The sequence below is a fragment of the Mus caroli genome, unplaced genomic scaffold, assembly GCF_978045245.1.
Source record: "Mus caroli unplaced genomic scaffold, Mus_caroli_1 scaffold_18, whole genome shotgun sequence".
Classification (NCBI taxonomy): domain Eukaryota; kingdom Metazoa; phylum Chordata; class Mammalia; order Rodentia; family Muridae; genus Mus; species Mus caroli.
In genome coordinates this window covers 59,278,740-59,303,668 of record NW_028227273.1, presented here as the reverse complement: position 1 = coordinate 59,303,668, position 24,929 = coordinate 59,278,740, and the positions used below count along the sequence as shown (strand labels likewise).

Here is a 24,929-nt window from a genome sequence, read left to right as displayed (position 1 = left end):
CTGTCAGTCAGTGAGACACTCACTCTGGTTTTGTTTTTTTGTTTTTTTTGTTTTTTGTTTTTAATTTCAGGACTGAGCAGATCCAATCCTGGTAAGTCGCTTCACTTTTCTTCTGCTCTGCCAATAGTCAGCCCCTTGGTCATCACAAGGCCACATCCCTGAACCGTCATACCTCCTCCAGAAGCTTTGCAGAAACTCAAGTTCCACATTTCTTGGTTCACTATAAACAGACACCCCAATACTCTTTGTCCTTACTTAAGTCTTAGTCAAATATCATGTCAGGAAACACATAGATTTCCAAATCTGCATAACAAGGGCAGAAAAATATAGGAGGTGAGGGAATTCAATGAGAACAGGGGATGCAGCATGAGCGACTTAGTGTCATGTGTCTGTGGGGGAGTGAAAAGTTCTGTGTGACTGACAGCACCAACTCTCCCAAAGACGCCTCCAAGTCAGGCTGGCAGCAATGAAACATGGTGCTCCGGCTCTGTGTGCTGCAACTGGCATTGTTTGGGAATTGATTCTCTCTGGACTTCTTGTTTACACACACACACACACACACACACACACATACACACATACACACACACACACACACATACACACATACACACACACACACACACATTCACACATACACACATACACACACACACACACACACACACACACACTGAAGGTATGAGGCAGCTCTCCAGAATCATGAGCTATGAGCCCTATCACCCTGGCTTATTGGAGAACAGGCTCATGCACAGGAATACACAGCTTTTGAGCCTAATGAGTAAGCCCTTTAAGATGGCAGTCAGCAAGACCAATAGCTGTTGTTGATGGGAGGGGTAAGAGCAGGAGAGGCAGGGTCGCAAAGGGACCAGGTAGAGAGATGGCACTGTGCCTCCTGGACAATGGAAAGCCTTCAGGTGTAGCTTCTGAGAAGATTCTGGGGATGTAGGTGCAGTGTGTGAACCACTTAATTAGGGTTTTACTGCTGTGAACAGATACCATGACCAAGACAACTTTTTTTTTCCCCAAGACAACTCTTATAAGGACAACATTTAACTGGGGCTGGCTTATAGGTTCAGAGGTTCAGTCCATTACCATCAAGGCAGGAACATGACAGCATCCAGGCAGACATGGTGCAGGAGGAGCTGAGAGTTCTACATCTTCATCTGAAGGCTGCTAGGAGAATACTGGCTTCCAGAGAGTTAGGACTAGAGTCTTAAAGCCCACACTCACAGTGACATACCTACTCCAACAAGGCCACACTTCCTAATAGTGGCACTCTCTGGGCCAATCATATACAAGCCATCACAACCACTGTCTACACTAACTCAAATTTTTTTCTTTTTTCTACTCTTCTTCAGCTATAAACCAAGGACCACAAAGTGAGTTTTTTCTATTTTCACAATCTTATATCATTAAATATATGTTATTAACTATAGAGCTACCATACAATACTGTAAGGACCCAGCAATCACTTCTCCTCTCCTGTTCTGTGATCACCAAATGAGAGGGCTGTTCAGCTATCAAAGCAAGGTAGTGTCAAGACACTGTCGCAATAAGTATTCCCCTAACTGTGGTACCCTCGGGAAGGGAATCCCAAACCTATGTTCTTAAGAACTTAGTCCTGACCAGGCAGAGAGATGGTGCTGTGCCTACTGGGCAATTGAAGGCCTAGTGTATCCTGGGAGATTCTCCTGGTAGATTCGGGGGTGAAGGTGCAATGTGTGAACCACTATCCACATTAACTTGATTTTTTTTGTACCCTTCTTCAGCTATTGCTCAAGAACCGCCAAGTGAGTTTTTCTTCTATTTTCACAATGTTATGTCATTGAGTTCCCATACTAGGCAGAGGACCACCCCCTTTGTTACCTGTTCTCCAATAAGCCAGGGTGATAGGGCTCATAGCTCATGATTCTGGAGAGCTGCCTCATACCTTCAGAACATTTCTCTGCAAGGCAGTGCCGACCTAAGCAAACTCATGCCTTTGGCCACACATTCCTCAGCTCCTCAGCAGTCACTTCCCTTCTGTATCTTTACATTCTACTACCACAAGAGAGTCTTCCTTTGACCACAGCCCTGTCTAGCTACAACCGCCCCAGGGGAGTTTCTGCTCACAGACACTTTTAACTCATGCCTGAGTGTTGACTGACGTCTTTCTGATGTATGGAGGACTGTTGTCAAGCTGCCTGGAGCTGCATCCCACTCCTTAGTTGTATGAACATAGGCAAGTCTCTCCTGAGAGCTTAAACCAGTTACCTAAGTAATCACAACAATAAACTTGAAAGATTTCAAACAGCTAGAAGGATAAGAAGTAGGGAAGCATGAAGACCGAGGAGGTGACACTTAGGTCTATAACCTCAAGACTCTGAGCCATATCTGGGAGGAGGGGACAGAATCACCAGCCCTCTATGGTCTAAACTGTAAGCTCACAGTTCTTTCCTTTTTGTAGTATTTTCATGAACCTTTAGAGAATTGTATATAGTTTATTTTGACCATACTCATTACTACCAGTAATGGGATCTACCAGTCCCACACCATGTCCTCTCTTTTGAAGAAACTGTCTCTCAGCAGCTAGCTGTCTTGATCCTCCAGCCCTGACAGAGGCTTTCCGCCCCTTTTCAGAGATGTTTTCTAAGCCTCACATGTTGGACTGTAGATGTATTAATTGGGGGTGAGCACCTAAAATACAGTTGATTTCTGTATCTCAACCAGTTGTGGTTTTCAGGAATGTTCTTGATTTCTATTACAGGTAGAACAAGAAGCACCAAGTCCTTATCCGAACCTCTGAGTACGTTTCCCCAAACTCTAACTCTATTCCTGGGTCTGCTATGCAATGCCTGCTCTGGGGGGGCTTATGAAGGGCGGTAAGGAGACACACTAAGACAGAGGAAGCTCTTTGACTCTTCCTGTCCCTCCCAGTGTGGAAATTGCCCTCCTTTCAAGTTCCTTTAAGTAACAGTTCCACCGCTTTATGCAACCCAGTGAAGAGTCTGCTAACAAAAGCCCAAGTTCACTCAGTTAAAAGCATGAGGACAATCCTGGGGCCAGGTGAAGCACGTCATACAAAACAGTCTAGGTTAATAACCTTAGAGGGTGACCTCAGCCTCTTAAACAACCAAGGAAATGCACTGACTTCCCAGAATCCTCCCACATGGAGGACTCCCCGCCCGCCCTCCCCACAAAAAAAAAAAAACAAAAAAAACAAAAAAAAAAACAAATGCCCTGAGTCATGCTCCTTCCAAACTTAAGGTTTTGTGTTTCTGTTTTAGCCGGCAACGCTGGAGACATCTGTAAGTTCCTCTCTGCATTTGATCCTCAGTAGCTTTGCCTCACTACACAGAACAGCTTTGACATTTACTGCCCTGGCACCTCTATTTCCTCCTGTGACCACTGCCCACTCTTCCCCTTCCTTCCCTGCTCTTGACATACTGGGCACCCCTGTGAGACAGAACCCCTCCCAAACCTGCAGTACCAGCTGCAAAGGGAGACTTGTCAGGGACAGACAGACTAGCAAAACGTAGAACTGTCTCTCTTCTTGAAGCTCCGGTGACACTCGAGGGAGAAGACTAACATGGTGTCCTCCTCAGCAATGGAGAGAGGGCTCCATGGCATTCAGAGAGCACCAGCCTATAGATGAAGGGTCCCTACACCATCAGTGATGGTTTGTGGGAGGAGTGAAGAGTGTGGTGTGGTGTGGTGTGTGTGGTGTGGTGTGGTGTGGTGTGGTGTGGTGTGGTGTGGTGTGTGCATGTGAGCACAAGTCTAGAAGAAGGGCCTGGAGACCATTGCAGGTGGCATTGTAACAATCATCTGTCAGGAGCTATGTGATGCAGAGCAGGAGACATGAGGACAGCTGATAGGACATTTGATCAGTCCCCTGTAGCCCCAGGGGGGAATCACCTTAGATTCTGATGGAGATACCGAACCTCAGCCTGGTGCCCACCCCTGGCCTACTAATCAGACCCAGTGTTTGTCAAGGTCACTGGGTGATTTACACATACATTAAAACTTGAGTTTCATCATGTTATAGGATCTGAATCTTCTGCACTTAGAAAGGAAATAAAAGCAGAACACGGTTGACCCCAACTGAGTCAGCTTCTCCATCCCTGTGGAGTCTCCACACAACAGCATGTGACTAACAAGAAAAGTGAACCTCCTTGGGGCTTAGTGGATTTGTTAAAGTGTCTGCTCAGATTTCTGAGGCTGTTCATACCTAGAATAGGTTAATCCTGAAGGCAAGAGGAAAAAGAATGTCAGAGTCAGGGCTCATGAGTCACACCCTGCACAAGGAGAATGCTATTTTGCTGAGCACGGGAGTCTAGGCTCTGGATTCCTTCACCCACAATCCCTGCCTAGAATAGCTTCAGTCTGTCTCATACCACCATGGCAAGCCAGGTTACTCTGGTGAACAAGGATCTAACTCATCACAAAGATAGGAATTCCAATGTCTCCTTCAGAAGATGAGGCCATAGACTCTAGCTAAACAGTTGGAGATGGCCAGCTAACAGGAAGGCGATAGGTATGTTGACAGCGCACTTACTCTCCCCGGGAGGGGGCTGACCCCAGCTCGTGCTGCCCATCGGAGTGAAAACGGCACTGTTGGCTTTGGTTTTGGAATTTCCCAAAAAGAATTTTGATGCAAACTGTTTACCTCTGCTAGAGAACTAACTGATTTTGGTTTATTTTTCCAATATTTTAGCTGGAACCATTGGACCTATAAGTGAGTTCTTTTTTTAACCTCTTTGTCCTTCTATGAGATCTGGGATCCTACCCTCTTTGTACCCCACCTGCCCCAACTCTTGTCTGGAAGGATTTTCCATGCATGTTTCCTGATCACATTAAAAGTTTAGAGCACTTCCTGATATCCAAGACCTAAGACAAGGTGTCATGAAATATCACTGAGTTTAAGAAAAGGGAACGTCTGGCTGGAGAGATGGCTCAGCAGTTAAGAGCTCTTCCAGAGGTCCTAAATTCAATTCCCAGCAACCACATGGTGGCTCACAACCATCTATAATGGGATCTGATGTGTGTCTGAAGACAGTGACAGTATACTCATGCATAAAACAAATAACTTTAAAAAGAAGAAAAGACAAGGGAACGTCAAGTAGTTCTTACATCTTTATTTTATTGTCATTTTATATTTTTATTAAATACTTATTTGTTAAGATGGGTGGGTCCTCGATAACTTGCTCTGATGGGAAGTCTCTGCTCTCTCTGAGATAGCTGCCATCTTTGTATTAGCGCTACCCCACCCTCACCCCCATTGAGTTGCTTTGTGATTTCTTTGGTGAATATTGGTGGCAAGCAGATTCTGCAACTGTCAACCACATTGATACACTCTTGTTCCCATTACAGTGCAGTTCTCGGCACCTATTCGTGAGTATTTGTCCTCCACTCTAGCCCTGTGCATAGCAAACCTGCAGAGGTGTGAGTGGACATACCTCCTTACAGTTTCCAAAGAGGCCATGCATGCCATGCAGTGACCTATCCCATAAGCTGACTTAATAAAAGAACACTGGGGGGCAGTATAGTCACCCCTCAGAAAAGGAAATTATATTTCTCAAACCATAAATCTCTCAGGAAACACAAGAAGAGAAATATATGCATTACAAACCCCACATCGTCTTTCTTGATTGTCTAAGGTCACAGAATGAAAAGAAGCCTCCAGTTTTACATGTTCCCAGTGTTGTGCAATTGGAGGGCTGCCTATGACTAGCAATACAAGCCACCCTGGGTTTTCCTAGCATTTCCATGCACAATGTTGAAGGATGGGTATTCAGTTATTAGATATTACCTTCACATCAATTAAGCATAATGATCTCTCTCCCCATCTCTCTAGCCGGAGCTACAGGACCTATCAGTAAGTTTATTGTCCCTTCTAAACTGTAGAGCTCATGCTTTTTCTGTGGCAACTAACAGGTATTCTCCTGCTCTTCATGGTGGAGTCTCAAAGGTCTCATTGTGTCATTTTCTTCGCCTTTTTGTTTCTCCTCCACTTGGCATGTCAGTGGGTCACCTCTGGGTTGTGAAAACTGACAAAGTAGAGGCAGAACCCCCATAGAACCAACAAGGGGCTCACCAACATCGTGCCACACAAGAGTGTGAGGGAGGACAGTGGGAGGGGAAAAGAGTTCCAGCAGGGAGGGTTTGTCTAGTCCTTTGCAAGGGTTTAAGTTAAACCTTGGGCACCCACATCCCAGGGGGACTGTTGGGCAAAGGGCTTTTCCCTGCCTGAGCTTGTTCGAGTACTCATAGCAAGGGAACAAGCTTGCTATAGCCTCCATTAGGCTCGAAGTTCAGACCCCAGCTGAGGAGGCACATAGATGAGGGCAGTCAGAGCCCAGGACACCTGCTAACTTCTGTTCTGTTTCTTTCCAGAACTGACTCAAAAAACCTTCCGTAAGTCACCTGCGTCTCCGTTGCACCTCTTGACCCTCAAGAGACTTAGGGTAGCTGTTCATTTTCATGCCAATCATCTGTACCCATAGACCCAAAGACAGACTACTCCCACTGCTTGATCATCGTTTTCCAGAGCTCCCCAGGGTAGCAGTAAACCAGGCTCCACAGTAAAAGGATATTAACTATGACAGTGGAACCCAAAGTGAAAAAAATCAGCCTATGGGCTGCCTCTTCCTGACCCACTGGTCCTTATCCAGCCCTACGGAGCCAGCACACAACAAAGACTTTCAATAGAGCCCCGAAACCCTCATGGCTTCCACGAATTTTGTTCATCCTGTAAGTGATGGAAACACCAAGCTTCTTTTGACTTCCAAGTTCTCAGATGACTTTTCTCCAGGACAGTCAGCTTCTATTGTTGCCAACTTCCATGGTAACTGTGACTTCCCGGATTTACATTTTTCCACAGAAATACTACAAGGAGTGTCTGGGTGCCAAGAAAAAGTTGCCCATCTTATAGCTTTATGAACTGAGTCCTAGACACACATAAACTTTTTTTTTTTTTTTTGCTCACCATTTTATAGTCTTACAAGCAAAAATTAAGCTTTGTTTTGAATTTCACAACCACGCCATGGATGGCTAACTCTGTAACATCTCTTTGCCGTTTATATTATCTCCCTGGACCTCAAGATGCTGACTGTAGTGAAGATAGCATAGGCCTCACAGCTGACCTTAATAAAGAAGACTCTTAGTCCTTCTGCTACCGTTGCTGGGCGTCACAAGCAGGTTACAGAACTTGCTGAACTGGAGAAAGAACAGGCCTAACAGAAGAGAAAGCTTAAAAGCAACCACAAAGTAAAGGAGAAGGAAGATGGCAGCTAAAGAGAGAAAGAAAAGAAAAGCTGGACAAACAGAAGGGAAATGGGAAGAAGAGTGAGGGAGACAGCAGGTGGGAGATCAGACACGGCTGAGAACAGGAAGAATAGAACAGGCACACACGCGGTACAAGGATGGACACGAAGGAAAATGGAGGAAACAGAGTATCATGTACCCATGTAAAGGTCATGTGGCTGGCTGGCATTAACTTAGCAGATATTCTAAAGCTCTACCACAAGAACAAGGGCATACACTCACATGTGCTCGTGTGTGTGTGCGCACAACACACACACACACACACACACACACACACACACACTTGCTATAGCAGTTTGAATATGCATGGCCCGGGGAATGGCACTATTAGGAGGCATGTGGCCTTGCTGGGAGGATGTGTCACTGTGGAGATGGACTTTGAGACCCTCCTCCCAGCTGCCTGGAAGACAGTCTTCTGTTGTTTGTCTTTGGAACAAGAAGTAGAAGAACTCTCAGCTCCTCTAGAGCCATGCTTGCCTTGATGATGCCAAGCTTCTCGCCATGATGACCGTGAACTGAAACTCTGAACCTGTAAGCCACACATACATGCACATATACATGCACACATACATACACACACAGAACTGCTAAATTATGTTGCAAAATACTCCAAATTCTAGTTTGTCTAACTGCTCAGAGCCCAGGGGATCTGGATCTGGAAAGCCATGTTCAGATGGGTCAGTCACAGACATTATCCATCATAAGCACCATGGGGTGAGACAGTGGGAAGGGGGGGGCGGTGTCTGCAGAGCCACTGGGGGTCTTGACCTGACTCTGAATTCACAGGATTATGGTAGCCATCTGATGCCATCTGATACAGCCTACTCAGTGTGTCCTCAGCAGGAGAAAGCTGCCAGCCAGCAGGACAGCAGCAGCCAAACCCCTTCCTGAGAGTTGTCCTCACTGTGGTCTCTGCAAAGCTCAAAAGCCACCTCAGAATATTCCCTTCCATGGTCCAACCAACAAAACAGAAGCTTCACTGTCCTGGAAAATTCCCCCCGCAGATCCCTCAGAGTCCCTGAGTACGCAAATCTACAGAAATCCCACAAGAGGCATGGCCACAGCTTCTGAGCAGGCATCTGTAGTTCTCCATTCTGGATGTATGGTACCCACCAAGGCTCCTTCCTACATAAGCAACACTGAGAACGAGGTGATGGGTTTCCAGTCTTCAGATTGCCGAAGCAGCATCAACTGAAAGCCAACTCTTCATTAAAAGCAGAAGGCTCCGCTGACTCATTGTTCAGACTCTGAAGCTAATCAAATCCAGACAGCAGACCCAACCATTAGCCTCCAAATAGCTAGAAGCTGGGAGAGGGATGAACAGGGCCCTCACCTACTACACCTTTATGCCCCTGGGACATAGTAGCCAGTGACTCAAAAAAAAAAAATCTGACTCAATCCCAGTCCCTCATATAAGCTGGCAGAGGGGGAAGCACGGTTCTGTCTTTCTGTTCCCTATGCCCACAGCAGCCCCACAGTGAGTGCTGCCTGTGCTTTTGTTCATAGTTTGCAGACTGACCTAGCTCTCCACAGTCTCAACACTGTCACTGCACCCATGCTCTGCACCCCCCCAATAAAATGCACACACACACACACTCTTCAGCAAAAACATTCAAACTAATGTCAATTCTAATTTCTTTTCAGTGCAAACTCCTGGACCTATTGGTGAGTGAAAATGCCCTGGTTCATTATTAGTGACTCTCTATGACTAAGGACTTTGGCTTCCAATTGTTCACGGATTCTGCTTGTTGGCCTGGCTTTTCCCTGTATCATTACCATCCTCCTTAAAGACTAGTCATATTTTAGAAAATGGGGATCCCACGGCCTTAAAATTAGCATTAGGCAGCATGCAATCATATACTTATGATTGTAAGGATATGTCAAACATTGGGATAGTTTCCAAGGCAAACAAAATGGTCAAGCAGATTGGGGGAAAGCTTAAAGGGTAGGCACAGATATAAAAGGGGGCTGGCAAAGAGAGTGATGCACATGTGCCTGATAGGATGGAATAGGATAGGTGGAAGAAGGCAAGGAAAGGCTACCCCTAAGGATCTCACCTGTAGTACCTACACAAAAAGCAAGAATGAGGAGGCAAGCCCTGCTTCTAGCTAAGTCTACAGAAAGGCTGGGTGTCATGGGGACGATTGATGCTTACTGTTGGAGTCAGTGCCGCCTAGAAAGGCTGCTATCTGCACACTCCTTTGGAAAACAGTTTGCCTTCTTTCTGTCTAATCACAATCATTTGTATCTATTTACAGTACAATGTATGGATTCCAGTGGTAAGTCCCTTATGGGTTGTTTTGTTGTTGTTATTGTTATTGTTGTTTGGGGTCTTGTTTTGTTGTTTTGTTTTGTTTTGTTTTTCTCTCTGGTGTTCCTTGCCCTTGCATAATGTTCAGATGGCCTGGCCTGTTGCTCCTCTTGGTGGTTTTTGTTACCACACTATGATGGTTTAAATGTGTTGCTGTGCTTCCCGCTTTGTGCTTGCTAAGAATTCTCTAGAGCTACACATTAAGAGAGGGGCTGCAAAGATGGCTCAGCAGTTAAGAGCAATTGCTGCTTTTGCAGAGGACCCAGGTTCTGTTCCCAGCACCCACATGGAGCTCACAACTGTAACTCCAGCCCCAGAGGATCCAGTACCACCTTCTGGTCTCTGCAGATGCCAGATACACACATAGTAACCAGATATATTTACACGCAGATAAGATACTCAGACACAAAAAAATAACTAATGAAAGAAAAAGAGCAAGGAAATGTTCACTTAACATCGTGATATGCTCTGAAACATATTAACACATGATCTGCAGTAGTCAGAAGAATTTTCTCAAGCACCAGAGAAAGATTCAGACGTTCTAAGAGGACTCAGGAGTGCTTTCCAGTTCAAGAGAGAGGGCCTACTAGAGACTGGAGGAGGCAGGCCAGCACCCACAAAATCATGACCATTGTAACCTCTACAATGGGTCTTTTCCTTCCATGAACTCTGGTCCTAATGATCTTTTTGTAGATGAATTAAAGTCATCATGAATTGACTTCTGGCATACAAATTGGCACACACCTGTAGCCCTGACTCAAGGCTGCCTCCATCCATATTCTTGACCACCCCACACCTGCAGCCTTGGAAATTCTCACAGAAAAAGAAAATAATATTCCTTAGTGACCTGAAGTCTACTATCAGTGTCTTCTCTGTGTAAAAACTTTTGAAATATTATATATTTGAAATAATATATGTATACATGAAAATTGTATTGCTAGTTTTGTTTCTTCTAGCTATATGAGACGTGGGTGAAAAAGGAAGTTTAAGGCAAGTTGATTAAAATGAAAAGCATTTACAAGCCTATCAAAGGGAGCAGGAACGCCTGATGGCTCAGGTGGTCAGGGGTAGGGACAGAGGGTTTGAAGGGAGCGCAGACAGCCAGAGCACATAGGTCATGATGTTATGAATCTCAAGAGCAGTTTGAAGAATTTTCCATTCTGGGTGGAAAGAGAATGAATGAAACCTGGCTGCTGACAACACAGTCCCTTTCCTACCCAGGCCAGCAAAAGCACAGACAATGCCCTGAGCTGACAGAGGCTGGGAGCCCTGCACCTCTTTCTAGCTATAGTGTCATCCCTGTGATTTAGACTTTTAGCTTCAGCCCTACACACGAACACATGCATACATGCATGCGTGCTGACATTTCTTCATTTGTTCTTCTGCCTTCAGAAAGCTGCACCCGTAAGTCTCTCGAATGCTGTTCGTAAGTAAGGACTCTCAGGTTGGGGTCTTTCCCTCCACTTCGTCTGCCTTGTGAATGTAACATCCATCTCGTTTACTTTTCCCATCGTCTAGTTGGTGCCAGTTCCCAGGAAGGAATGAGCATGCTGCCACACTGTAACCTAGTAGTGGAGAGCTGGAGGAGGGGAAAATCAAGGGTCATAGGTCACCAGTGCCAGACTGGGCTACATGAGAGCTTGTCTCTCTCTCTCTCTCTCTCTCTCTCTCTCTCTCTCTCTCTCTCTCTCTCTCTCACACACACACACACACACACACACACACACACATATACACACACACACTTTAGAGAAAGCCTCCTAAAGTTTATAGAGACTTGTCAGGATGGGCAGGAAGACAAGGGTGGGAGGAAGGCTGTATGCATGAGTCAAGGCAACATGGGTTAGAGAAGATGCCACCCCTGAATGGAAGCAGGTGACCACACTGCAAAGGGAAACCCCACCCCGGGAGACAAGGCTCACTCTCGTGTGTCCCCCGGGAGGCACCCAGTCCCTCCACTGAGGGCAGGGTCACCAGACTTCTACACTAATTTATGCCTTTGTTTTTCAGCTGAGGGATCCAACGGTAAGTCTGACTGCCTCTTTTTGTGACAGACCCCCAAACCGTTCCAGGAATGTTGAAAAGATCTTAAACCAAATTTCTCCATCCATGTTAGGACCCAGTAGCTGAACTCTCCAGTTCCTCGAACTGTTATGGCTCCATTGGGTTATTAGTAGGCCTTTAGACTATTCCTTGACTGACTTGAAAACTGAGGAACAAAGGAAAACGTGTCCCTGTGGTTTTCTAACTTCTGAATTGGGGGCTTATACAGAAGGGAAAAATGAATGAAAGAAAAAGGATATTCCTGTCTTCCAGCTGCCCCATCTCCACAAGTGATCAGTGTATTGTCTGCCCCTGCTGTGCCTTCTCAGAGCCCCACAATTCCTATCAGACCTGGTGTTCCAACAAAGGAACTAAACATTCCCATTTTCTGAGCCGTCTGCTGTTCCACTGTCTGGAATTCCACAAAGTAGTCACCAGTTCTCTGAAAAATTTTAAATGCCTTTTGTTGTAGTGATATCTGTATCACCAGGTAAATACCCAGCCAGGAAGAAAACCAAAATGTGGCTGCTGGCTTGGTCTGCAAGCCTAGCTACTTAGGAGGCAGGGCTACAGTACTGCCTTCTTCGTGACCTAGCTTGGGCTACAGACTAAGGGAAAGGCAAGCCTGGGCAAACTAATATGACCTGGTCTCAAAATAAAAGGCAAAAATGTAAAAGGAAGGGTCTAGGAGAGGAGTGGCAGCATGTGAAGCCCGAGGTTCTGCCCCTAATGTGGGGGCAAGGGGTGGGGGGACCAGAGTACAAGCAGGCTTGGTGTGGCGGTGACATGTAATCCCAGTACTCGGGCAGTGGGAACAGGAGGTTCTAGGCTCTAAGTGACCCTGTTTCAGAGCCTCTCTCTGTAAAGGAAGCAAGGTTGTAATCAACTTCTCTAATTGCCTTTCAGCTGTAATACCTGTGGACATATGTAAGTTTACACCCATTCCCACCCCCCACCCCCATCTCCCACACACTAGGCTCCAACCGTCTTTATCTGGCCACTGGGGAGAGACTTCATGATCACAATCTGCCTGGGTTACTAACACTGTACTATAAAGTCTAGACTTGACTGATGTACAGACATAGAAAGCGAACACGGAAAGGGTTCTAAAACTTTACCTAAGTCGCACCAGAAGACTGATTACAGAGAAGGAAAAACTGACAGAGGAAAGGGATGAGATGCTTACAAGGTGCCGCTGGGAGGACACCCTGGCCTGTCTGTCTGTCCCATGGGAAACCATACTATCTAGGAGTTTCCCTCACCATGTAGGAAATCTCAGAGCTTAAAAGCTGCTGTTTCCTTGGCACTGACTTTTACATCAGCATAAGTTTTTGACCTTTTAAATAATTTTATGGGGGAAAAAAATCGAAGAATTGACTTACATAAAATAAATAACAAGGAGAAAATTTCTCAGCAATTTAAAATCCAAAATTTAGTTCAGGTTAGACATGCTGTCCCATAAGCCTGAGTGGTAAGCTCTACCCTGAAACCACAGGAAGAAGCAGAGAGCCAACTCCAGAAGTCCAGCTCTGACCTCCAGTCATGTGCGTCTACACACCACACATAGACACACACACACCCTACACCTACACAACACAGACATACACACACACACACACCGCACACACTCACACACCACAGACACACACATATACATACACCACACATACCACAGACACACACACACATACACTCATACCACATACACTATGTAAACATAAAACAAAGGGAAAATGGATAAGGAAAAATAAAAAGCAATAATTTTCTCTTCTCGAGTGGACCAACTCCTGTTTCCATCAGTAAATCCAGCTCTGGGGCCCTACAACCTCCCTTTCCTGAACAGTCCTAAGGTCGATGGGTTTAGGGAATATAAGACTTAACCTTCTGTATCAGAAGCCATGATGTCACTGGGCCCCTTCAGGTCTACTAACTGTCACAGGAGTCCAGGCAGGACCAGAGGGTGGTTAGAAAGAGTTCTAAAGGAGACAAAACAGTGCGAGAAGGAAGTGCTAAAGCCAATCTCTGTCCCACAGGTTGTCAACCAGCACTGAAGCCTAGCTGTGAGTTCTGCTTGATTTTCTCCTGTTTTTCTGTTACTGCTCTGTAAGCAGGCCCTGTCCATTTCTATGTTTCGTGATTCTACCCCCACAACCACACCCCGCCCCTTCCCCTTGCCTCCACTCTGAAGACAAAACAGTGGGAGAAGGAAGTGCTAACTTGGCCAATTCTCTGTCTCACAGGTTGTCAACAGCTAGCAATCAAACCTAGCTGTGAGTCCTGCTTGATTTTCTCCTGTTTTTCTCCGTTATTCTCTGAGTCCACCCTGCCCACTTCTACCCTGTGGGCAGACACACAAGATGTGTGATCCCCCACCCCACCCCGCGCCTTCCCATCGCCTATGTCGCTTAGCTCCACCTTTGCAGACAAAACAGTGGGAAAAGGTAAGTGCTAACCCCAGTCTCTGACTCAGCGGTTGTCAACAGCTACCATTGAAGCCTAGCTGTGAGTTCTCCTTGATTTTCTACTTTGTTTCCTTCTCCGAGCCAGCCCTGCCCACTTCTACCCTGTGTGTAGACAGGAAGTGTGATCCCACTACCATCCCCCCATCCCACCCCCTCCCCTTGCCTGGGTCATCGCCCTTCACCTGTGCAGACAGCACAGCGGGAGAAGGAAGTGCTAAGCCGGTTCTCTGTCCCACAGGTTGTCAGCCCTGTCAGCCTTGTCAGCCTTGTTATCAACCCTGTCAGCCTCGTAAGTCCTGCTCGATTTTCTGTTTTCCTTCCTTATTGAGCTCTGTGTATGCCCTGCCCATCTCTAGATTGTGTGAGTTGCACACACAAGATGTGTAATCCCACCCCCACCCTAACCCTCCCCATCCCCACCCTCCCCACCTCCACACCCCCACTCCCTTTGCCTGTGTCATCTAACTGTCTCCTCCCCTGGCCTCAGATACGCACCCCCTCCCCGTCCTGTAAGGACTAACTAATGTTCTAGTTGCATGGTCTTGTTTAAGCCCTATAAAGGAGCCATTATTAATTCCTATAAAGTGGATAGGAAACTGTGGCCAAATATTTACCCCTGAGTACAGTTGTGGGACCTAATACAAGCCTAGAGTTGTGAGCACAAGAGAAACTTGAGCCAACCACTCACAGCCACTCTCCCTTTTCAGCTCCGCCAGACACCTTGCCCTTATGTAAGTACTAAGTACTGTGCTTTGGTTTGATTCTGTTCACCTCTGTTGATGTGCTCTGAGTCTTTCCGCTTACTCCCTTCCTGCCCAGCTTCCCTGCACTGCACACATCTGCAGACTAGGATACAAAGAAGTAATGAGCTAGCGTTTGTCAACAAAAGTCTAATAGCAGAAGCCAGAATTTTTTTTTTTTTTTTTTTTTGGAGAAAGAATAACAGGTGTTAAGTGTGGAGTGTTCCTCAGAAAGCACAAGGAATCACAAAACCCCAGCCCAGGCATCCCTCGAAAGTCTGTGACCCAAAGTTGCCCAAGTATAGAATGAAGGGGGTCTGAAGGGCAGTCTGCCTCTTCCTCATCACTACTTAACCCTGCATATAAATTTGACCTGGGACTAATGTCCATAGAGTCGTTCTGAAAGTCCCCTTACTGCCTAGCTGAGTGTTCCCCTAACAGACGCCAGCAAAACCATTAGATAACTCTATGTTGGTTTTACTTAAGGAAAATTAAACAGATTTCTCTCTTTTTCTCTCTCCCTCTCTTAGTAATTACACAGAGAACTTCAAGTAAGTTCTTTACTTTTCTGCTGGGATATGTGGGGTTTTCATGGCTTAGCTGGTTCCACTTCTAAAAGTGAGATAGTGAAAGAACCTAGTGGGGAAACCCCCACTCAGCTCCCGATTCGGCGTACACCCAAGAATCACGAATAGAACACAACACCTTGATGTAACAACACGAGGTATTTTAATGGCGGAGCTCCGGGTGGAAACGTATCTCACACAGGAGCCAGTGGATTCGACCACGAGGCTTGGAAGCTAGGGGGTTTTAAGAAAAGAAGTGGGGCTGGGGGAGGAATTGGCGCGGTTTCACATGTTTGGTCCATTTAAACATCAGCAGCCTGTTAACATTTAACTTAGGTCAGAGGGGTGGGAGATAGGGAGGCGATGGGCCTGCCTGGGCATGTCCTGGTCTGTTCTGCTATGTTCTCAGCCCCAGGTTTCAAAGCTCACAAACAACGCTTTGGGCTATTTGACATAAATTACATGAATCACAGGTCTCAAGTTTTATTTCCTTTCAATTCCTGTTTCGCACATCCATTTGTTTTCATCTTCACGGGGACCTGCGGGCTCCCAGAGATGGGCTTCCCACTCCTGTTATGTGGGCTTCCCACTCTTTCTATTAGCAAGTAGGCATTTTCAGGTCAAAAGTTGATGAGATGATGAGCCAGAACTCAGCTCACTCCAGGATCCCCCAGGATTCCTCACACTGAACTTTAAATGCAAAGGTCTTTCCGGGTCTTGTCAAAAACTCAAAATGCTCAACAGGCACCATAAACTAGTGTGGTGAGGCGAAGCCTGAGATGGGTGATGAATGGGCATTGGGGGAAGGGCCGTCAGGAAGTTCCAGGGTCTGAAGAGGCTGCTCCACCCAAACTATTCTTTCATGGAAAACAAACAAACAAAAAAAAAAACCAAAAGGCCAGAGAGTGGCTAAAGCAGCTCAGGCAATCCGTGTTTGGGGTAAAATACCCCAATTTTAGCCATGGTATGTGTCCGGATCTGTCCCGTAGACTGTAAACACATGCACACTCCACCTCCACAAGCACACTCAGAGTAGTGTCTAATAGTCAAGTTGTAGTGCTCTCCACGTTAGGACAAAGAGCTGCTTTGATGGACTGGGATTGACACTTCTGGCCTAGGCTGAGCTAGTGCTTCTCTGAAGTCCCCATCCAAATATACCTCTCATGCCCTCAGATCATCTAAATATTCTCTCTGCACAATGTACACGCTGTCAGTACAGCCCCAAGGGCAGAGCTGGAAACTCCCGATGTTCCGGATTAGGCACAGGCCCTTGTGTTTGTCAGTTTTTCTTGTTCTTGTGACAGAAAGCACCTTCAGGAAGAAGGTTTATTTTGGCTCATGATTTGAGGGTGGTCCAGCATGTCAGGGCAGCAGGTGTGAAGTGGGGGTCCAGCATGTCAGAGCAGTAGGTTTATGTGTGTGTGGGGGGGTGTCCAGCATGTCAGGGCAGTAGGTTTGTGGGGGGGGGGTCCAGCATGTCAGGGCAGCAGGTATGAAGTGGGGGCCCAGTATGTCAGGGCAGCAGATGTGAAGTGGGGGTCCAGCATGTCATAGCAGTAGGTTTGTGGGGGGGGGGGCGGGTGTCCAGTATGTCAGGGCAGCAGGTGTGGGGGAGGGGGTCCAGCATGTCAGGGCAGTAGGTGTGGGGGAGGGGGTCCAGCATGTCAGGGCAGCAGGTGTGAAGTGGGGGGTCCAGCATGTCAGGGCAGTAGGTGTGGGGGAGGGGGGTCCAGCATGTCAGGGCAGCAGGTGTGGGGTAGGGAGGTCCAGCATGTCAGGGCAGTAGGTGTGGGGTAGGGAGGTCCAGCATGTCAGGGCAGCAGGTGTGGGGGAAGGGGGTCCAGCATGTCAGGGCAGCAGGTGTGAAGTGGGGAGTCCAGCATGTCAGGGCAGCAGGTGTGGGGGAGGGGAGTCCAGCATGTCAGGGCAGCAGGTATGAAGGGGGGGGTCCAGTATGTCAGGGCAGTAGGTGTGTGTGGGGGGGTGTCCAGCATGTCAGGGCAGCAGGTGTGAAGTGGAGGGTCTAGCTTGTCAAGGCAGTAGATTTGGGGGAGGGGGGTCCAGCATGTCAGGGCAGCAGGTGTGGGGGTGAGGGGTTCAGCATGTCAGGGCAGTAGGTGTGGTGGACACATCTGTATCATGCTGGACACAGATATCATCATAACATCATATACCACAGCCTCAGGTCTCCTAACCAAGGCACCATTTACAGAGCCGTGCCACCAGGAGAGGCTACTTTCTTTCCTGATTTTCTCCCCAGAAGTTTGAAAATTCACTGTTAGATTTTTCTCATCCCTATTCTTTCTTATCCCTGGGGGGTCCAGCATGTCAGGGCAGCAGTTGTGAGGAGCAACACCAAAAGGCTGAATTCTAGGACAAGTGCTTCCTCATAGGTGACAAAAGACTGCAATAAAAATATTTTAATAAAACATATACTATAGATAGTTTGAAGAAAGAGAAGGCAGATATATAAGAAACAAAAAAGAAAGACAGACAGACAGACAGAGACAGAGAGACCAGATAGGAGAGGAAGTATGCGCCCAATAGCCGTGGATCCTTCTCTCCAGCCTGATGAACCTCCCCCTCTTAGTCAATTTGCAAGACTCATGCAGACAATACACTCATGAACAAATGTTTCTGTTGTATATAAAACAAAAACAAAAACAACTCACTATACTAATTTGTCTTTTTCATTAAAGCAAAACGTGGACCACCTATAATACGTAAGTCCTGCGTTTTGTTTTCCTTAATTGTAGTGTCATTAACTTCCTGCAGTTGAGTCCCCGTATTCATAGTGTGATTGTACCAAGACCCACCATTTCTATGGTCTAGTAGCTTTCCAGCATCCCTTGCTCTCCAGTTTCTGGTTTCTTAACCCCATTCCTTTTCACAACTTGATCTCAGCTCTCAGTGCCTGGTGTGGTGCTATGATGATATCTGTATGGTACTTAGCATATGCCTATGTATTGCATCCGAGAAGTTCTTACTGCTAACATACACGGGAGGAGATTATTAGCTAAGTTGTTCTACCACAGTTAATCAGGCTAGGTCTCCTCAGCTGGCTCTTAAGCCAGGTGCTGGGAAATAATGACCCCCCCCCATAAAATACTTATGCATATGGAGGGGGGGAATGAACTTAAAAGCAACTGAGCCGCAGTAGGATGGCCCCATTTGAACACAGTCTTTGCAAAGAGGCAAATAGAAAGAGGGATAAGAAAGAATAGGGATGAGAAAAATCTAACTGAATTTTCAAACTTCTGGGGAGAAAATCAGGAAAGAAAGTAGCCTCCCCTGGTGGCACGGCTCTGTAAATGGTGCCTCGGTCAGGAGACCTGAGGCTGTGGTATGGTGCTGTGATGATCTCTGTGTGCTGTGGTGTGATGATCTCTGTGTGGTGCTATGATGATCTCTGTGTGGTGCTATGATGATCTCTGTGTGCTGTGGTATGATCTCTGTGTGCTGTGCTATGATGATCTCTGTGTGCTGTGCTATGATGATCTCTGTGTGGTGCTATGGTGATCTCTGTGTGCTGTGGTATGATCTCTGTGTGCTGTGCTATGATGATCTCTGTGTGGTGCTATGCTGGCCTCTGTGCAGCACCATTCCGCAGCCCTTTTGCTAGAGTGTGGTGCAGAGTTTAAGAAGTACTTTGTGTTCCTCGTCCAGAAACTGTGTTCTCATCTCTTTACCTCTTTTCTTTTCCACAGTGAAAAAGCCATCAGGTAAATGCTGTATCCGCTCACCCCTTTGGCTCTTTCCCAGCATGCTAGACTTTGAGTCTCTTTAGTTTTATTCTGAGCAGCTCTAAAGTCTCTGGCAAATAACAGACCCTACAGAGAACAAGTCAGACAGTGAGCCACCTGCCTGAGGGTGGCTTGAAGTCAGGTATTTTCCTTTTGAACATTTTAAATCGGGTTATTTTGCTTATGACTTATTCACGACGGCAGAAGAGTGGTCCTGTTGGTGGGCTACTGTGTATAGCTTGTTGTATCTATGATGTCACCACAGCAAACTAGTCAGCAGCCTCACTCTCTACACTACCCCCTGTCTTCGTTCAGTACTTGTCAGTCATCCCATGTCAACCCCTTCTACAACATGGACTGCTTTGTCAGGAACTACCGGCCCTCATTACAGCAGGCCGGAAAGTATCCCTGCTGTTTTGAACAGTTTTCACAAACTGTCACCTATGGAAAAAAATATTACCTGCTGTTTTTCTTGTTAGAGTTTATAGGTGACTGGGATTTTAAAAAAGAAAAGTTAGAAACAGCAGGAATCAAATTGAGTTAGCAAAGTCAAGCCACCTGCTACTCATACACAAAGGAAAAGAAAAGGCGGCCCCGCTGAGCTCCAGGCAGGGCCAGACAGGAAAAGGCCAGCCCTCCCAGAGCTCACTCATTCCTGCATTTAACTGTTCCTGACATGTTTCGGATCCAAAGAGGTTGAGAGAAAGGCAAAAGGTGGTCTCCTGCTCCTACATCGAGCCACTAACAAAGACGTCTTAAGAGAATGTGAGAGTGTATTTCTAGCCTCACTGAAGAGGACTGAGGATCTCTTGCTCTGCACTGGCTTCACCAACTACTGCAATTCTAAGGAATTTCCTGTTTGATCAGTACCTGCTCAGTGCAGGCCTGTCTGTCTCCATGTTAGGGGAGATCACAGGGCCTCCCAAGGAGCAGAATCTCCTGATTTTTAAAGGATAGGGCCCAATGACTAGTGGAAACCTCGGCACGACACTATTATCCTGGTAAGTACATGTTTTTTACATATTTAGGAAGACTCCGGAGTGACAGATGAGTAGAACCAACACCTACCAGCTGTCCTCTGACTCCAACATGCACACCATAGCATGCAATGCTCAGAGGGGTGGGGAGGGGTTGCTAATAAATAAACAGAGCTGAGGCAGGCTCCCAAGCCAAGCTGCACTAGAGCATCCCAGCAATTCACAAAGAAAACTGGCAAACAGAAGTTAGAATTGCGTGAGCTCTCCCAACTCTTCAACAAAGAAACTAAGTACACAGGGAAGATGTGTACATAGGCAAAGCAAGAAGAGTCTTGAGAGATGAAGTAACAAAATGGGGGCTGTGTGGGTGGGGTGGGGCAAAAGCCAGAGAGAAGGAGCTGCTACAGTGTTTCATTTTCCAGAGAAACTGGTCACCAAAGTGGCTAACAAAGGAAAATGTCTCTTCACCTGTTCAAAATGCCCATGTTACTGTAAGAAGAACACCACACTGCAGCTGCTCCCCAGGAAGGGCTGGGGGAGGGGGAGGGCGCTCTTCTCAGCTCAGAATGCCTGTCTGGAAAGAAGTTTCCCTTAGAAGCCATTGTTGTTGCCCATGTCAGCCCATACTAACTGTCTGTATTTAGATTTTTAGCCCATGTAGCAGAACCTATCTGTAAGAGATCTTTCTTTTCATCAATCTGGTGGAATTAAGGATCCCACAATGGAGAGAATACTGTTTCTAACCGATCTCTCTTCGGAGGAATGCTTCTATTTATGAATTCCCAATCCTCATCCTCTTACTGAAAAATCTGTTACTAATTATTCAGTAGAAAGGTAAACACTTGACAGAAAGATTGAGGGGGATAAAAATCTCCCAAACAACTTTTTTCCTAATAGCTTTTTTCCCTTTTTTGTAAATTGTTTATTTATTGTTTGTGTGCATTGATGTTTCGCCTGCATGTATGTCTATGTGAGGGTTCAGGTTCCCTGAAGGTGGAAACACAAATGATTGTGAACTGGACTTCTATGTGGGTACTGGGAATGGGCCCTCTGGAAGAGCAGCCAATGCTCTTAACCATTGAGCCATCTCCCCAGCCCAACAAGAGCTTTTCATAACACATGAAACTCTCCATGCTCAGGAAGAAAAACTGGAGGATACACAGGTATTCAGATAGCCAGAAGGAGTGCAGGGCACACAGACTGGAGGAGGGAGAGGGAGGTGGGTAGGATGGGAAAGGGGAACTGAATACATGGCAGCCAGTCACATCAAACCAGTCCCCCTTCCTTTAGAAAATGCTCAAGCCTCTTACCATAGAAAGCTTCCCCCAGGGAGGCCTGGTGTCAGTAGAAGGGGGGGGGGGAGGGAGGGAGAGAGAGAGAGAGAGAGCCTGTACTCTTGTTTCAAATATTCTGCTAATATGTTTTTTGTTTCCTGTTGTCCGGCCAGTCGCCCCAAGCCTTTTGGTAAGTTAAATACAATTCCTCTATTTCTACAAGCCCTCTCCTTCTCTGCTGTCTAGAATCCCTTAGGCATTGAAGAATTTACTATGTAATGCGCACAGTGTCCAGCCAGTAGTGAGGGAACGGAGAGAGCACTACAGACAAGCATGTATGTACCAAAGCATGCATCAGGACCCTGCATGGTGGTGGTTGCTTTAGGGACAATCAGTACTGAGACTTTTGACAGAGAGCCTGCTTCCAGGTATCATTAGCCCTTTAGAGAAACAAATGTGCCATGAGCCATGAGATTTCACACATGGGATTGCTGAGAGTAGAAGTGGTTAGTTAGTCCTTTGGTGCACTGGCAGATGCTCTCTGGGCAGACATGAACTCCTGCAAGCACCATGTGGCTGTCAGAGAACTGGGTTTTTAATGAAATAACAGAGCCTGTTAGCGTTAAGACAGGTTTTGTTTAGGGCACTAGGGGAGCAATGAGCCCACCCTGGGTGACATTCTGCATTGAATTCACCTACCTCTCAGCTGTTTTCTGTAGCCTCCATAACCCCACAAAGTCAGCACTTTTATCTAGTTACGTGTGTTTCAGCTCTTCCCCTAAATGCCCTTTGAACAAAGAGGAACCGTTGACGTTGCTCATGGCCCCTAACTCTTGTATGAAATTGCTCACTACTGTGTGCTCTGGGCTGTGGATCAATCCCTACTGCTGAGTGCTAGTAGCCCAAGGTTTTTGTGAAATCATGGGGGTTATTGATTTTTCCTCAATCATGACATGAGATTACGGGAGGGGGTGAGTGGGCTAAAGACAACTCCGACAGTCTAGAAGTAAAGCAGAGGAGCATGGGAACCTTGTAGGACGTGGTGAGAGAGAATAAAGAACCAGGCTGACGCCACTGAGACGGGCAAGCCAAGTTCAATTTCCAAACCTACATTGTGCAAAGTTTTTAGAAGGCCCAGGCACACATGAATATACCCACATACATGTATACATACATGTAATACATACACACATATATATATAGCCATACACACATACACACACATGTAACAAGTTATTTTTAAAAATAAAAATGGCTTCCTTTCTGCTATTACCTTTAAATATCCAGAGTATTTCTTTCACCACAAGTTCTTCTCAAGCCAGCTTTAGAACTCTCATTAAACCCCAGAGATTGTCAAAAATAGAAACTGTAGCCAACATTTAGAGACATGATTACAAACGAGCTTTCTGTGCTGTGTGAGAGAACACAGGGACGTGATGATGACAATGTAAAATGAAGGAAATTTTAAAAAGATGCCATGAAGAAGGAAGGGGCTTGTGATAGGAACCTGTCAGTCTCCTGAACGTAAGGATGCTCTGACTTGGTTAAGAATCTTTTTTTCTTTTTAAATTTCATTTTGTGAAGAAAAAAAAATGGCCATTACTCCTGTAACTGATCCCACAGGTCATAAAGCTGTTCTGGGTACCTGAGTTGTTGACACGGAGTCCAGAGCAGCTAACGAGAGGGCAGCACATGCTTGGGAAGGGAATCCTTCACTAAATTCCCTCTCTGGCCTCACAAGGGGAGTTTTCATGGGACCCTAGTACATAATTTATTTTAAAACTAATTTGTTTCCTTTTTCCTTTTAGGGTTTGCACCGAAAGGCTGGGGTAAGTCTGAGTCTTCTCTCTCAGTCTTCCTCTGGGATGGGCAGTATCCTTGCCCTCCACTTACACTGGTACTGTAGACATCCAACCACTGAACTCAGTGGCAAATAATTTTCCATCCCTTTCCTTCCACATTCGATAGTGTAAGTTTAAATCTTTTTACCTGTCTGCCTTCCCGAACATGTCTCTCCCGTCCCTCAACCTTCAGTAATTTTCCGAGACAGGGGCTTGAAAATGAAGCCAAGGTCTTGAAATCTGGCCTAAAGATCTCCCATTTCAAACTATAACTGAAAAATGATTATGGTGAAGATAGGGAGTGTGGCCTTGCTTGCCGAAGAACCGAGTTGTAAATGCACAGGAAAGCAAAGCGTCCGACATTCACTCCCAGTGGGCTCAGACAGCAGGGAGGATAGCCCATCCAATGCAGAGGCCTGCCTGGGGCTTGGGAAAGAAGGGAAAGCCAACAGCCACTGACCACCCTCCTTTGCCTTTATCTCTTTCAGTTGACAGCTCCTGGGAACTCAGTAAGTTTGCATGACTCCCTCGCCTCCTCTTCTGTGATTAACAGCCTGGACTTTCTGTTCCCAGATCCTCTTGAATTGTATATTCTTCTATCTGAGTCATTTTGCCTTCAATGGTTCAGTCTTGTTTCAGTTTTAGGTCCTTGTAGTCTAGTTTCCTTTTGGAGTAAACCACAGTATCTTGTCTCTGATTCAGTTACCATGGAAGAGCACTGGTGGCCAGCCTGCCAGCATGCAGTCCAGCAGTTCTCAGCCTGTGGGTTGAGACCCCTTTGGCAAACCTCTGTCACCAAGAAATATTTACATTACAACTCCTAATAGTCACAGAGTGGAATTATAAAAATAATCTTATGATTGGGGGCGGGGTCACCACTAACTGTCTTAAAGGCTCACAGCATTAGAAAGGCTGAGACCCACTGATAGTGTCTGTCATAACTTGGGGTCTGCTGTCTCTGTGCTCTGCCCTGGCAAACTGATAGTTTTTGTTTCAAATGAAAAATCCTGTCAGGTTTTGTTAAACATGGGCAGAACTGACATCGATAGTCTGAGGATGTGAATCTTACTGAGTGAGACAAAATTCTCCTCTCTGTGGGCACGACTGTGGCTGGCCTTCCTCTCTCAATGGGGAATGGAACGAACACAGTGCGCAGGAGCACTTGCTGCTCTTCCTGAAGGCTTGAGCTCAGTGCCCAGCACACATGGGAGCTGCAACTTCAGCAGGCCTCCAAGGGCGCTCACATACACTGCACACTCTTTCACAGACATAAATAAACAAATATAATCTTCTAAAGAAAAGCTACTGGAAGGTGGGTTCTCCTGGGTGATGCCCACTGCTGTCTCTTTTGTGTTGTGCTCTTTAGCACTGCCTCCTATAGTAAGTTCCTTAACTCTTCTCAGGTAGATCTCAGGGCTCTCAGGCTCTCTGCACTGGACACGGCTCCTCACAAAGGTCACATCAAACATTCCTCTTTTTCAAAACCTAAGGCTGCCAGTGTCTGCTTTGAGGATATTGCTGCAGGGGAGTTGAAGGCAGGCCTACAAGAGAGCAATACTACCCAACCCTCCCCTTGGACCACTCTCTGAGCTCCCAGTGAGCATCCCTCACCCACCTCCAGCTGAACATGAGGAAAACACATGCAGAACCCAGCTGTTCACAGA

General features: G+C 46.4%; 1 protein-coding gene across 1 annotated transcript in view; it reads left to right on the top strand.

The window, feature by feature from the left end:
* The window catches only part of Tsbp1 (testis expressed basic protein 1), a 62,323-nt gene that overhangs the window by 35,326 nt on the left and 2,068 nt on the right, over positions 1-24,929 (top strand). Inside the window, exons 8-20 of the mRNA XM_085832748.1 lie at positions 6,379-6,399; positions 8,953-8,973; positions 9,567-9,587; positions 11,012-11,023; positions 11,630-11,644; positions 12,569-12,589; positions 13,696-13,722; positions 13,903-13,932; positions 14,363-14,413; positions 14,832-14,855; positions 15,395-15,415; positions 18,130-18,153; positions 19,138-19,152. Of these exons, the coding sequence (XP_085688874.1) occupies positions 6,379-6,399; positions 8,953-8,973; positions 9,567-9,587; positions 11,012-11,023; positions 11,630-11,644; positions 12,569-12,589; positions 13,696-13,722; positions 13,903-13,932; positions 14,363-14,413; positions 14,832-14,855; positions 15,395-15,415; positions 18,130-18,153; positions 19,138-19,152 (303 nt within the window). The remainder of the gene's footprint in view (positions 1-6,378; positions 6,400-8,952; positions 8,974-9,566; positions 9,588-11,011; positions 11,024-11,629; positions 11,645-12,568; positions 12,590-13,695; positions 13,723-13,902; positions 13,933-14,362; positions 14,414-14,831; positions 14,856-15,394; positions 15,416-18,129; positions 18,154-19,137; positions 19,153-24,929) is intronic.